This window comes from Caretta caretta, chromosome 3 (genome assembly GCF_965140235.1).
Source record: "Caretta caretta isolate rCarCar2 chromosome 3, rCarCar1.hap1, whole genome shotgun sequence".
Taxonomy (NCBI): Eukaryota; Metazoa; Chordata; order Testudines; family Cheloniidae; genus Caretta; species Caretta caretta.
Genome location: NC_134208.1, coordinates 32092395 through 32107532, shown reverse-complemented (window position 1 = coordinate 32107532; position 15138 = coordinate 32092395). Strand labels below are relative to the sequence as shown.

General features: G+C 43.5%; 1 protein-coding gene across 1 annotated transcript in view; it reads right to left on the bottom strand.

The window, feature by feature from the left end:
• Positions 1-2660: 2660 nt before the first annotated feature.
• The window catches only part of ADAM17 (ADAM metallopeptidase domain 17), a 63584-nt gene continuing 51106 nt past the window's right edge, over positions 2661-15138 (bottom strand). The window contains exons 13-19 of the mRNA XM_048845469.2: positions 14261-14364; positions 13464-13598; positions 11837-11967; positions 9809-9887; positions 8481-8569; positions 7365-7421; positions 2661-4800 (exon numbers count right to left, since the gene is read on the bottom strand). Coding sequence (XP_048701426.2) covers positions 4450-4800; positions 7365-7421; positions 8481-8569; positions 9809-9887; positions 11837-11967; positions 13464-13598; positions 14261-14364 — 946 coding nt within the window. The 3' untranslated portion in view covers positions 2661-4449. The remainder of the gene's footprint in view (positions 4801-7364; positions 7422-8480; positions 8570-9808; positions 9888-11836; positions 11968-13463; positions 13599-14260; positions 14365-15138) is intronic.

Genomic DNA, 15138 nt, shown 5'->3' with positions numbered 1-15138 from the left:
TAAACATGTGGTGCTGCAAGCCAGGATTTAGGAAGCTGAAAATAATACAGCTGTAATGGGAACTTAAGGACTTCAGGATTTGGCTCATAGCAAAGACACACTTTCAGTAGTTTGAACATAAAAAGTACTTTACCTGGCTACTTCTTTAGCAGGATTGTTTTAGACCTCCAGTGTAATTGAAGGGATTTAGGTCAGAAATTACTTCCTGTGCTCTATGCATCCTTTTTTATACCTTGGGTGTTCTATCAATCAGTACACCCTAGTGTTAGTTAATGTTAGATCCTAATCACAATTGCTTGCTTGAACTACTACTCAACAAAAAAGATTGTCATTGCTTAAGGCAGGGTTTCCAAACTTTTTTCCTTGAGGCCCACCTGTGTAGCTGCAATAGGCACTCTGGCCCCCTGCTGCCTCCCTGGGCTCCCCACCCATCGCCCATCCCTAGCTGCCCCCCATTGCCCAAGCACCTTGCTGTCTCTCCTCCCCTTTGCCCTGAGCTCCCTTCCAGGGCCTTGCACCCCAGGCCCGTCCCGCTCCTTGCCTCTTAACCACCTTGTCCGGAGAGTGGAGCCTGCTGTATGGGCACCAGTGCTGAAGGCAGTGCCGCTGACGGCAGCAGCGCAGCAATACGGATGGCATGCTACGTATTTATATGCCGCACTTACTTCTATGCTGTTACTGGTGTTGGCACTGCTTTCAGAGTGGGTGAGACTGCAGTCTAGGGACACCCCTTGGCCATACACCTCTATGGGAAGGGGGGGAACCTAGGGGGCACCTGTGAGTTCCGCAGGGGAAAGCCCTGCTGCATGTGCCTCCCTGCCAGGCTGGCAGCCTTGGCCCCCCAAGATAGCCAGGGGCTCCAGCCTCAGGCTCACCCCCCCAAATAGCCACGGCTCATGGGGTGCAGCAGCAGGCAGTGGGAATGGCCATGAAACCTCCAGCCATCCTGGGAGCTGCCACTTCTAGGCTTGGCCTTGTCTCCTCACCCACTGCCTGGCAGCTCTGCTTCACCCTCTGCCACCCGCCAGGGGCACTGTGCTCCTCCGGCCCTCGGCGGGGGCCATTGCTGGCTGCCAGTCTGCCAACATAGTTTGGGGTGGCAAACCCCTCCCCCATACCCTCTCCTCAGCTCTGCCCATGGCAGACCACCCAGGACTGTGTCACACCCCATTTTTGGGCCACAGCCCAGGAACTCCTGGCTTAAGGTGATTCCACATCCTAATGAAGGGATTTCAAAACCACCAGTAATCACTGAATGAATGGTCAGCTCTGCATCCTCCAGAAGTAGCCCAGCCTGTCCTAGTCAGAATGTAATTCCTTCAGTCATGCACCCTGAGGTATGGCAGACACAAAACGGGGGTTAAAGACTTGCTCTTGGAAGTGCATAGAGCAGTGGTTCTCACTTTTTTTTTTGCGGACCACTTGAAAATTGCTGAGGGTCTCAGCGGATCACTTAATGATCTTTCCAAATGGTGTTTGTACCATTAGCTAACTATTGTAAAGCGCTTGGGATAAAAGCGCTACATTAAAAAAACAATAAATAGATAAATTCTACAAATAAAAGCACACAACTCCTATGTTAATATCAGTTGTCTTACCTCTCTAATGCGATGGACGTGCCCTCTCTCCCCCACCGTGGTAGCCCCCGAAGTGGGGCTGCGAAGCAGGACCATCTCTCCCCGGCAGCTGCAGCCTTGGAGTTGGGAAAAGTTGCCTCTTTCTCTGGCCACTGCAGCCCTGCACATCCCAATTCCTCCCACCCCCTTTTCTCACCCCACTGCCCCCTCCTACCTACCCCCTATTCCCCTGCAAGGCTACCTCACCTTACACATGCATCTTCTCCAGGGTCCAGGCACCTAATTAGTTGAGCCATGCTTGTGTGGCTCCACTAATTAGGTGGGAGGCCCTTCATTCTCTCATGCAGCTGACCAGGCGCGCACCTTAGAAGGAACTATCTGTGGACCACTTGAATGGCGCTCACGGAGCAGTGGTGGTCCACCAACCACAGTTTGAGAACCTCTGGCTTAGAGGGTTTAGATAAACAGGAACAAATGCCCACTCAAGAACCCTTACTCAAACTAGCTAGTTCCTTGCTGGAAATGAGCTGCTTTAATTTGCGTAGTCAAGGGTGAAAATATTCTATTTGCTTATGTGTCTCTAGAATTCAAGCAACAACCCCAAAATCACAGCAAAATTGAGAGATCCATTCCATTATCAACTCAGATCAGATACCTCAATTATTGTTCCCTTTGGGTCAAAAGGGGCTTGGCTAGAATGCAACTGATTGCTATCTGGAAGACACCTGAGGCCTAAACAAGCCTTGGGTTTGTCATCATTGCTATTAGTATTTAAAAAAAAACAAAAAAAACTTCTTCAGTTTCCACATGCACAGGGATTCAGTCCTGCTGCTATTTATAAGCACAAATGCATTAGTCGCAGAAGTTATGGAATTTTTCACACACAAGTGAAGGTAGTAAGAAACATACTCAAAAATAAGAACGATCACTGGTTTTGTGCTGAAGGAATGGAGCAAAGTGTATCAAGATTGGAGCATGACATTTTGCTGCTTACTAAAGATTTTGATCGAGGAGACTAGTGTCTTAGGTAAAAATCCTATCTGTGAGAACTGGCAAGTCTTAGTTTCAATGAAACAGTCATCATCCTATAAAAAGCTTTTATTATTCCGTTGTACTGAAAGTTAAATTTAACTCAAACAAATTTTATGGCTACACAAATCAAATCCAAAAACCAGTGTAACTAAAATAATGATTAGTTAGATTTGAATACCATAAGGCACAAGTTCAAGTATTAGTGTAACAAGTATCCTGGGAAACACACAATTCTTTTGTCACAGGTTTGGTTAACTGCCATCAAATATTAAAAATACAAGTTTTCCATAGTTAAGCTTTCCTGGCTGATGAACACATCTGCTTTCCAGTGGACATTTAAAACAGCTGCAAAACCATTCTAAACAAAGTTTATATAAATTAAAGTTACATTATGATATGATTATGGGGTAAGATAGATGAAGAGCGAAGATCTTTCTATAGGACCCAAGCAGTAAATAGTTGCCCTATGATTCTACTGTGACAGTCCATCTGTTAATACATACGAAAATAACTTTCATGTAACACTCATAGCAAACAGATTACACTATTCACATCTCTGCCTTTGGAAATAAGCTTATCAACTTAAAGGGGCACCACTCCATTAAGTTATAGGCTTTTTATATTACACTACTATAATACCCTCTTGGAAACCGTACAATTAAAAAGGTTTCCTTATTAATTTTGTCCTTTCATATTTGGCAAACCTTGATTTTTATCAGTATTTAGAAATGAGCTGAAATTAATCATGGTTATTCATCGGTATCTGTGCAACTCAGAGTAGTATTTTTCACACAAACTGCTACTCTAGCAAGAGCTCATAAACTATACGTTGTGGTCCTATGAGTGGCTTTTCTTTTTAAAATTTCTTGGCAACAGTGTTATGTATATAAAAAAGTTGAATCACAGAAACCACTTCAGACTGAAACAGCCATTGTAAAAGGTCAAAACCTAAACTAATTAGGTCAAAATCTAAACTGAGTGTCCTTTCAACATAAGCAGCTGTTCTTTTCTTTCCACTCCCCCAGGCAGAGGTCTGTAATTATAAGGTGTTCTTTCAAGAAATGCTTCATTCAGAATGGGAAGACTTATACAAAAGCTATTTTTCAGCAATGTGGGTTATAAAATGTAGGGAAAAAAATAATTGTGCGATTAAATTCAGATCTCAGCATCGGGGACCATTTTCAATGAACTATACGGTGTGGCTTCCATTGATTTTAAAGGAAGTTTTAGAACTGAAACCCAGAGTAACTCTCAACGCGTATCACTTCATTGTATTTATCAGACTGTTTAAAATACAATTTGTACCTATCTCACTGCTCTGATCTTTGTTTGCAAATAAAATAATTTTATACTGTTTAGGATACCTAAACTGCTACATGCTCTAGTCTATGCAGAAAACTCACTAGTTTGTTTTTTTAAAAACACCCAAACCCATGATTTTGTCTATCTGTGTTGTTCCAACTACAAAAAGTTGAGTTATAAAAATGCTAATATACACAACCTAATATTCAGCAGGATGTACCACTTTACACCATAGGTTGAAGGAAATAGTAAAGGTTAAGAAACTAGAAAAACCAAATCCAAAAGCTTCAAAACAAGCTAGTTTTAGTCTGGATGTTTTTCTTTGTTTTAAAAAGATGTAATTGTCAAACAAGCTAAGGAAGGTCATACACATGACCAGCATCTGCAGTAGGTCACTTCCTTATTTCCCCAGTCTCCCATCCCATCACAAAATATATCTCTATCTATCTATCTGTATTTATATAAACAAAATGGTTTTAGATCAAATCGATGAACATTTATTTTGCACACAGTCATGAGGTTGGAAGGCAGCGAGATGCTAGCATTCGGTTTCTTTGCTGTCCACTCGATTTTGGCGCTGTAGTTTAAAAGATGATGCTTTCTCACTCCTAGTGATAGGATGATCTGTAAGATCCTCAAAAGATTTAGCAGCTGAACTGCTATTTGGGAAAGGGTCCTTCTCAAAACAATCTTCATCAACATGAGAGTCAGTACTTGGGTCCTCCTGAATAGTGTCCATCCTTTGGTGGTCCAGTTTTGGTGCTGCAGCTACTACGGGCACTGCTGTGGTGGGCTGCAGGGGCTGGTGTCGGCTTGTCGACTGCGCGGTTGGAAAGGGCTTGACAATTCGAACAGACGCTGAGTCCATACTGCTGAGCATCTCAACATTCTGCAAGACACAACAGCTCAGTCAGGTGGGGGGGGGGATTTTTTTCTAATTTGGAATTCAACTTTTGTTCGCTGTCCTTTCACAAGGAGAGTAGACCAAACACCACATTCCTTTTGGGGTTTGGCTACTTGGGGAGGAGAAAGTTACAGTAATTCATAAATAAAAGTTGTCACCTGATGGCTTTGGGGAGCCTTCCAGAAAGAAGAGAAGCTTTAAAGTTCAAGGCAAGACATTCTGATGTGACCTTACACTTGTCAAGTCTAAACCCAAACAGCTGGCCTTTTGTCTAGTTCAGCTGATCATTCTCGTATGTATGAATTATTATGTGCTGGCACTGACTTTTAGAAGCCTGGCTAAGTTAAACATCCTTACAGCTAGGGTGTCGTGGTTTGTGCAGGTTCTAGTCTGCTGCCACTCCTGTTCAATGTGAGGCAGTTCAGGGCGGTGGTGTGAGCTGGTGTCTCTCCAATATGCAGTTTATGCCTATTTCACTGGAGCCAATTGATGCAACTACAAAGACTGACAGAAGTGATGCCAAATGCCCTCAGTTGATAGAATATGCCCCACCTTTTGTTAGTCAAGTTTACAATCTAGGGGGTTATCTTTGTATCTTAACTGTTCTGGTGTGTCCAGGGGCGAGCTGTGGCTGTAGATTTATAGATTTTGAAGGCCAGAATGAACCATTATGATTATCTAGATTGACCTCCTGCATAACACAGGCCACAGGACCTCCCTGAATTAAATCCTGCTTCAAGTCCAATAGCTGTAGCAGGAACAGCAGCATATCTTTTAGAAAAAATATGCAATCCTAATTTAAAGATTTCCAGTTACGGAGACGCTATCACAACCCCTGGTAAACTGTTCCAATGGTTAATAAAGAGGGAGGGGGCACAGAGAGGTGAAGAGATTTGCCCAAGGTCACACTGCAGATCAGCAGTAGAGTCAGGAAGAGAACCCAGATATCCGAGTCCTTGTCCAGTACCCTATGCACCGGCCATGAGTGCTTTTGATTTACTTTGGTTTAGACAGAAGATCGCGCCCTTGCAGTCTTGAGAGTGCAAGGTCACAATGTGTGTGCTACTGGGGCTGCAAGTTAAGACCACTCCAATGGCAGCTGCTGCAGAATGTATCACTGGTTAGGCAGTGTTTCTTGCAGGGGGCACATTACACCTCTGCTATGCCATTGTACCAGCTTCTAAAGTGTCTCCAGAAAGAGGTTAAGGTACAAAGATGAGACGATTTTGGCCACGTTGTCTGAGACCTGCCGCTTTCACTATATGATACTTTGGCAGTTGAGATGCTCAAGCTAATAGCACCTTGGTTTACGTATGAGTGGGGCTGGAGGCAGGGATTCCTCAGTACGGAGTCCTTGATTCTGCCATATGCTTCCCCCACTGGTTTACAAGATCTCACATTTATTCACCCTCAGGATCATTCTTCAAGGCCTCTTCTGCAGGTTAAATGAGTGGTGAGGAGGGTTTTTGTTGCATCTGGGAGGGTTCTAATGTTAACAGATCAGGTTGTCTGTTCATTTTATTAATGAAGATTGTACATACGCCCAAAGCACTGGACATGTACATTTAATTACACTGAAATAAAAATGAAAGAGTCTTGGAATGGGCTACAACTATATAGTTACTTATATGGCCTGCTTCACCACAGTATGATCTAGCAGGAAGTGTCACTGCCTGAAAAGTGACAGATCCTTCAGCCCTGTGACAGAAATTCCAGTGACCAACTGGAAGCAGCCCAAGGATCACAGTGTGAGAATCTACAGTTTCAGCTGGAATATCCAGCTGCTAAAAGGATATTCTGTTACTAAAAGGCCACTTTGCAAGGAATAACTAATTCACTAGGTAGAGACTTTTCTGCTACTGCTGAAGTCATCAGATTAATACTTCTGCCTCTGGAAACTCAGTTTTATTTGCAAAAAGAAAAGGAGTACTTGTGGCACCTTAGAGACTAACCAATTTATTTGAGCATAAGCTTTCATGAGCTCACGAAAGCTCATGCTCAAATAAATTGGTTAGTCTCTAAGGTGCCACAAGTACTCCTTTTCTTTTTGCGAATACAGACTAACACGGCTGTTACTCTGAAATCAGTTTTATTTGCATCACTTGGCCTAGGGACAAGTGTTCAGTGGTTGAAACTTGCTGAGCACACACCCAGACAGGAACTTGAATGCAGACACTTGTCACAGGACACACAGCTTTGCAGAACAAAGCAGCTTCCTGCATAAGATGCTCTGGCCAGTGCTCGGGAGCAAGTGCACTTTCAGCGAGTTAAAGACGTCAGCACTCACAGACGCAAAAAGCAAAAGCCACAATATTTCATTTAAGCAAAACTAACATTCCCTCTAGAAGAAAAAAACTCAACCACAAAACACCCAACTTCTGTTTCATCTGGCAGAGTTTCTGTGCAGAAGACACCATGGCTGGCTTTCATTTCTTTGAGGATTATTCCACAAATGTCTATCAAGATCATTCTTTCTAATAAACATTACATTTCAAAGCTGCTAACATACAGTTAAAACAATTACTGCTCCTTGAAAGCAGCAAACTTACACTGGGACAAAATAGAGATTTTGTGTTCTCTTCATACTGCTTATCCAATTTCTTGTCCTATAAAGGAAACAAACCGAACAGTCAGTCCTATATTGTTTGCGGACCAGATGAAGACACATTCTTTTCCCCTCACAGCCCATTAAACTCCCAGCCTTGAACTGCAGCCAGTTGAGTCCCCTTCCCTAGATAGCCAATATTACCTCAGCAGGGAAGAGAAAAAGTAGTAGAGAGAGGCTCCTTTGCAATTAACACATGCAGTGACTCCTGTACAAGAAACCATCCTTATTAGAGAACCTCCCACCTGGAGAGACTGTGTCAAAGTATCCATGAGTAGGGCTCTTAGGCACCACAAGAATACAAATATCATCATCCTCCTCCTCCTCCCCAACACGACCGAGTTGAGTTCCCAGTACTGTTTAAGCAACTGATTTTTGTTGGTTCCTCGAGTGGTCAATTAAACCTGTAAATGTATCTGAAATACTAGAAAGGCTTGCAGCAGAACATATACTTCTACAGTATTCACTGCTGCTTCCTCATAATAAGTGCAAATGCCCATTTCTGGGGGTTGTTTAATTAATTCCCTGCTGACGGCCAAGTTATTTCTCCCAGAGTGGGCTGACTTTCAGCGGTTCTGCTCTCTAATGTAAGCTAAAGGATTCTTAGGAAACCGTTGTTTTGGCGACTGAGGGCAGACTTTGCCACACCTGATGTGATCTGACAGACTCAGGGTTAAATTATTCTGTTTGCTACAACAGGCAACTTCCGCTTCTCTCCTGAGGATAGAGCCTGACTCCAAGCACAGTGCCAGGATCATCATCATCTATTATGTAATTCTAAGCAGCACTAGCTAGCCAAAATAAACAACCCCAAATTAACGTTTATCCACTGATGCAATCTTCTAATGTTAATAGGAAGTGTTTTGGTAACATTAGGGTTCATTACAAAGGGCCCTACAGAAGTTCATGGGATGTTAAGTCCCAAATAGTAACAGTTTTACCTTCATGGGCTCTTATCTGCTAAAAACTTACCCCCTGTATCTTTGCCATTACATGTACGAATAAGTTCTGTCTACAATATGATCAAACTGTTCAGTCACCTTAAAGCAGGTTTACTCACCACAAAATGGACAAGAATACTGAGAGGAATCCAAAATAGCAAGGAAAACACAAGTACGGAGCCCACTATATTGTCTGCAAGGAATTTCCCTGTAAACAAGTCCAAACCAATTAGTTATATGCCAAAGACAACATACAAACCCTGCTTATGTACATAAATATAGGTCCTGATTCTGCCATCTTTACTCGTGACTAACCCTACTAAAGGATTGGGCCCATATAAAATATCTGTTCAGAAACTTAAATCTCAAAGATGCTTAAAGTCACAAATCCTTTTCTCTGCCTCCTTTAACTCTTTAGTACTAGATGTTGCACAATATTTCACATTAGCAGGCTGGGATCCAGGTGCGCTTAGTTCTCCAAGGCAAATCTTTCATTACTGTGAGCCCCCTCTCATGCCAATTCACAACTCTGACCTCATGGGGCAAACAACAATTCACATGCCTACTCCCAAATATCAAGAGACACACAATACTTCTGTTTGAAGTTACCAAGTAGTTTTAATATTATCATCTGGAAAACTGCACAGTTCTTAGATCTCATAAGACTTTAGTCGAGAAGACTGAAAGCCATTTAATTACCCTGCAGATAATATGGCATTTACTTTGAATTTACACTGTCTGTTACCCTATCATTACAGAATCCTGTAATTGATATCTTTTGATATGGTTACAACACAGTGAGGAGAGCTGTTATACCAGGACATAACTCCATGCTTTGTGTTGTAAGGTGCAAGATTAGTAACAACATACATTCAACCACCTGAGGAGTGTGTGGATTCAGTATTACCCCCACCTTGCAGTGCATTACTTTATACTGTGATATTTATTAACTGAAAATTCCGCATGTCTGCCTTGAAATCCCTCTTTAAAGATCCATTTAACTGTGCTGCCTAAAGCAAGTCACCTATTGTTACTCCTTTTCCTCTGACTTCTGTCTACTGATTGGTCTTTAAATTAAAGGCTTCTTGGAGCAGAACCATCCTTCTTAAATGCTTGGAAAGTGCCTAGCAAATAATAACAATAGAGCAGGAAATGCAAGAATACTAACTGTAGCTTTAAAGATTTAGAAGGTGACATCAATATTTTCAGTTCTAACACGATGCACTAAGTTACATTAGAAAGACAACTTCTACCCAGTCCCACCTTCCGAGATATGAACAGTGATTTGTGGGAGGTCAAGCCATCTATGAGTCCCTACCTGGCCCGCACACAGTAAGAACAGTCAGCCGCCAATCTGATTCTTTGCACAGTGCCTTCAGGGTAGAAGTAACTGGGAATGTAGGTGCCTCAGCAAATTAAAAATAAACAGTTGGATTACTTAACTTACCAAAAGTATTGATGCTAAGCTGATCGATGAAATCCCAAAATCGTTCAATCACATCCTGCACTTGCTTCTCACATTTGCCCTGCAAAAGCAAACATTTATTTCAAAGAATGACCTTATATTACTTAAGCCTTAACCATCCTGGTTGCAGGGCATGGAAAGGATGTAATATGAAACAACTACACAGTCAAAATGTATTTTGCATAGTTTATGGACATGTATTTACACCATTTTTCAATGACCGTGGTCCATTTCTGACTAGCTACAGTGACTGCTCTGAGGAAAGTCTCTGTTTTGATTTGCTTGTCTAAAAAGAGCTCTTAGAATCTAATTGTAACTTAAATCCATTAAAGCAGAGCAATGTTTGATTGAGGTTTGTTAGTGCCTGTACAAAGCTTAGGAGGCCTAGGAGGGTTAAATTTTCAAAAGTGACTTTGGCACTAGACAGCCTAATTCTCACTGAAAGTCAATGGGTCTAAGGAGCTTAGGCACCTAAGTCTCCTTGGAAAACGTTACCCCTTGAATTCTAGAACAATATGTAGTATTTATATACTCAGATCTTTGTATCATATGCATCTCCACCCATTTCCTCTCCAAAAACAGCTACTACATATGTATAGGGAGATTTCACTGTTCAGCAGCAAGTTAGGTCTTGGGCTATTCTGTTGTTGCAACTGACTTGGGAGAGGAAATGGGTGGTGACAAATTCATCGTTTGCTCATCTGTTTATCAATCCCCTCCACTGAAGCATCAAGCCATTGCCATCCTTAGAGGGGAATGAAATACTCATGTTGTTGGTCTTTTGAGGAAAAGCTAGGGCATGTTTGTGAAACTATTTAGAAAACAAAAACAAAACAAAAAAAAGGGGGACCTGATGCTGAGCACCCAGCTTTCCTAATGCCCTCGGGAAATGAGGGCACTCAGCTTTGTTTTTTGTTTTTTTTTTTCAGATCAGGAGCTTAAGCAAAAAAATAGTTTCAAAATATTGAAAAAAAAACAAAACAAATAAAAGTACTCCAGAAGTCCAATGACTAACTTTTTGAACGACTGCTTCACAAACTTTAAATGGGATTCCCTGGGGCCCCTTCAGGTGTTGTATATTACTCCTGACTGTTACTCCTATGTTGGTTTCTTCGCTTTCCATAGTTTTTCTGTGTTACCAACCCTGATCCCCTCTACACACAGAGCTCACTCACAAAGTCACTTATTTTCTTTCTATTCAAACCACAGGCATGGTGAATCTTATCTCATCAGCTCCACTGATAAAAGAAAATGAGTACTTGTGGCACCTTAGAGACTAACCAATTTATTTGAGCATGAGCTTTCGTGAGCTACAGCTCAATTCATCTGATGAAGTGAGCTGTAGCTCACGAAAGCTCATGCTCAAATAAATTGGTTAGTCTCTAAGGTGCCACAAGTACTCCTTTTCTTTTTGCGAATACAGACTAACACGGCTGTTCCTCTGAAACCCGTCCACTGATAAAGAAGCTCTGCTCTTGAAATACAAGGGTCATTAAAATGGGCTTCGAATTAAAAAATAAATAAATAAAAATCAAAACTCCAGTGTTACCCGTCTATATGGCAGGGTCCAAGAATGCAGAAACCCCTTGCACAGGGACTGCTTTCACGGATGTCACAGGGGAGTTTGTGCAACATCTGCAGAATCAATCCCACAACATGCAATGCTTAGGGAAAAACCAGGGCTGGCTTTTGGTAGTGTTACACGGTCAGTGGCACCATTACATCAGAGCAGTGCACAAGAGAAAGTCAATCCAGTACGAGTAAGAAGGACATTTATGGAGATGCATGGTGCCCTGTACAAGGGATTTCCCCCTCCACTGCCCCTGAAAAAATGAGATTTCATTTCAGTGGCGAAAGGGCTGTTCAGCAGAACGGGTCTAGGGCTACTCTAATGTATGAACAAGCAAGAGGAAAATGGTTATATGAAGGGGAAAGGCTCCTGGTGTTTTAGCTAGAAAGCCTATTCCGTAAATAGAACGCGTGGGGCATCTGGCTCCCAGGAACACTCACATTCATGTCACAGAATCCCACAGTGCAGGGCTTTCCTTTCCTTAAGTACAGGAACTGCTGGGTAGCATCAACATACGGACTGCACTTGCCATACTCGTCCCGGCAGCAAACCTTGCAGGAATTGTCCGTTTCTAAAATAAAAGCAGCAAACTATTTTCCCCCCGACTCTTGTGGTTATTTTCAATCCATAACAAGAATTTCTGAGCACGGAGGGGATTGATTCCTGGTCCCCTTGCTGACCATGCCTCTTCCCAACAAACATTGTGTGCAATGGAGGATTGTGTAGTCTCTAGCCACACAAAGAAGCTTCTTGAGCTGCTCAGAATACACATAGCCTGAAGCTTGGCAAGATGCTCCATGCAGCAGAGTGGGGGAAACACAGGAAGCTCTAGCCTTTTTCTGTTCAGCTCTGGAAGTTAAATTACTGCAGCCTTCAGCTGTCAAGGGCAGGTGAAGGGTTTCAAAGGCATCTGAGCCCTGGTTCACATCGATGTGCAAATGACATTTTAAAAGCTTCCTACTGGCCTTGTCAAACTTCTGAGCAGGCATCTGGAGATAGGAAGAGCAGCCACAGCCTGAACAATGAGGGAAGAGGTGGAGGGGTCTGAGCTACAGTGATTCTTTGATCTTTGCCCCTGGATTGTACAGAGCCTGGAAAGAGGGAGAAGAAAGTGGGCGTGGGTGTGTGGGGGGGAAATGTATTTCTAAGAGTCTATAACAGACACATGCATGAGGGAATTCCTCCTGTCACTAGCCCCTTTGTCTAGAACAGAGGCACATGTGGCAGTTGCTGATGGGCTGGGAAGAGCTGGCTGGTCACATGGTGCTACCTTTCCTTCTTGCAAAAAAACCCCGCAGCATTGATTCTCAGAGCCCAGGTCAACTCACAAGATTCAGGTTGCAGGGTTTAAAACAGCAGTGTAGATGTCCAGTCTTGGGCTGGAGCCCAGAATCTGAGACCCCACCCCTCTCACGGGAGCTCAGACTCCAGCCCTAGCCTGAATGTCTATACTGTAATTTTATAGCCCCGCAACCGAGCCCATGTCAGCTGACCTGGGCCAGCCACTGCTGGGCCATGGGGTCATTTACTGCAGTGTAGACATACCCTTAGTTACTTTCCTCAAGTGCTCTTTCTGTGTAGGCAACTGGTGTAGCTGGCACAGGATATGGCTTCTGCTACAGCCCTTGGCTGGATCTGCACTGGCAATTCTGTTCTCAGTGCAGTTGGAGAAGCAGCCTCCCAGCTGCCTGTCAGACTTTCCTTCCCCAGCCTGCCTTGCTGAGGCCGAGAGGAAGTGTAGACATTTCTACCGCCCAGAGAGCCCCAGCGTATCAGCTTTATCTATAACCCTGTCTGTTTGCTGCTCTGATGGCTCCAGCACAGATGTCAGAGCAGCTTCCTCAGCCCCTCCCCAAACAGGAAACGAAATCAAGGGCTGAAAGACAAAAACTTCAGCCTGTGACTTTTTGAGGTGTGTGTTTGTTTGTTTGTCTGAAATCCTGATCTGGGGTCCAAGGACCCATCCACTGATAACCTGTAACCTAGAGGAGAGCTGTGCTAACTGTGATCAGCGGGGCCTTAACAAGAGATGTCGCTTGGGGAAGCTGGCAATCCCGTTTTGCTCACCGTTACAGGCACACGATTGCAGGCTCTTCTCCCTCATGCAGAATGGAACACATTCTCCATCTTTACACTTGCCCAAATCCACGCAGACTGTGTCATCTGGCGCATTCCCAGGGGGCGGACAATCACTGCTGTTCCCTACAGGCACAGGCATTTAGAAAGGATGACTGTATTACTACACACAGGGTTGGTAAAGGCACACATCATTCTCCTTGTGCTGGAGAGGAGACTGAGCCACAGATGCTCATTATATTGTGACTCCCAATAGCCGATTCTTGGAGCGAGACTCTGGTCACCCTCAGTGGGCTGCTGCCAAGCACCCTGAGGAGCAGCAGTACATCTGGCAGATGTCTAGAAGGAAGGGGACCATAGAGGGAAGGGGAATGAAAGAACTGTCTCACAGCATTCAGATACTGCGATAATTCTTAATTAGACAAAATGCACAAAATGGTGGGCAGCCTTGTCAGGATTAGCCAGCCTTCAGCTAGGAAAGGCGACTGTCTGGGCTGATTCCTCATCTTGAAGCAGAGTTGCTATCAGATGCTGGAAGAGGCAGAAAAGGGAAGCGAGCAGCTAGTGGGGAAGCAAAGGTTAAAGCAAAGTCACCCCGCCATAGCAAGATTCAGGAGCACACTTCATGCCTCACAATGACACTTTTTTCTTTTCTTTTCTTTTTTAATTTTAATTGAACTTTAAAAGTGAACATACAAGTTGCATAAAAGGTAGCAAAAGCTAGTAAAATGGACCCTGACTCTGCAGCATTCAGTTGCACATGTAAGGGAAATGTAACAATGGCATACCAGTGCAATAGGACTCTCCTTTGCAAGTAGCATTTATGGCTTCCTGGCATTTCTTCTGAGCGCTTTCGAACTGGCAACCTTTACAACAGGGGCTGTTCCGATCACTGTGAGAAGAGTGGAGGGAGAGGATGAATATTAAGCTACTCAAGAAATAAATGACTGAAAACATTAAGAGCGTGGCAAACCCATGGAAGCACATATACTTCTCCTATAGAGCTCTGCCTATCAGATATACTTGTCCCCCATTTTCTGAAGTGTGCTGAAGAATGGGTTACATAAGCACATGTACTATATTACACATGGAGAGGGAGAGTGGGCCCCTCGACAAGGCATTGGACAGACTCAGGACATATGGGTTCTTTTCCTGCCTCTGCCACTGACTTGCTGGGTGACCCTGGTCAAGTCCCTTCACATCTCTCTGTGCCTGTTTCCCTTCCCACCCTTTGTCAGTCTTGTCTAGATGGACTATGCTTTTCAGGACAAGGACCATTTCTTACGGTGTGTGTACAGCATGTAATACAAGGCACCCTAAGCACTACTGCAATGCAAATGTTTAAAAATCCACATTCGTAACTCCATGCTAGGAAAGGACTAAATATTCATGTCTCATCCAAAACCAAAAATGACTAAAGCACAATTCCTCCAGTATAAATGGGAGCAGATCTGGACTCTGTGTGCAGATTGGACAGTAAAGACAGACCTCAGTTACCACAGTCACTGTCCAGCTTGCACACTAGGTGTTGCTAGGGTCCTGGATAACATATGACCATGGATTTAGACTGCCTTGCAATGCACATGCAGAAGGGGCAGTGTTAAGGTTGCACAGGGAACCTTAATACTGGCACTTTCTGACTTTTGAGTGCTGCAATTGACTTCTT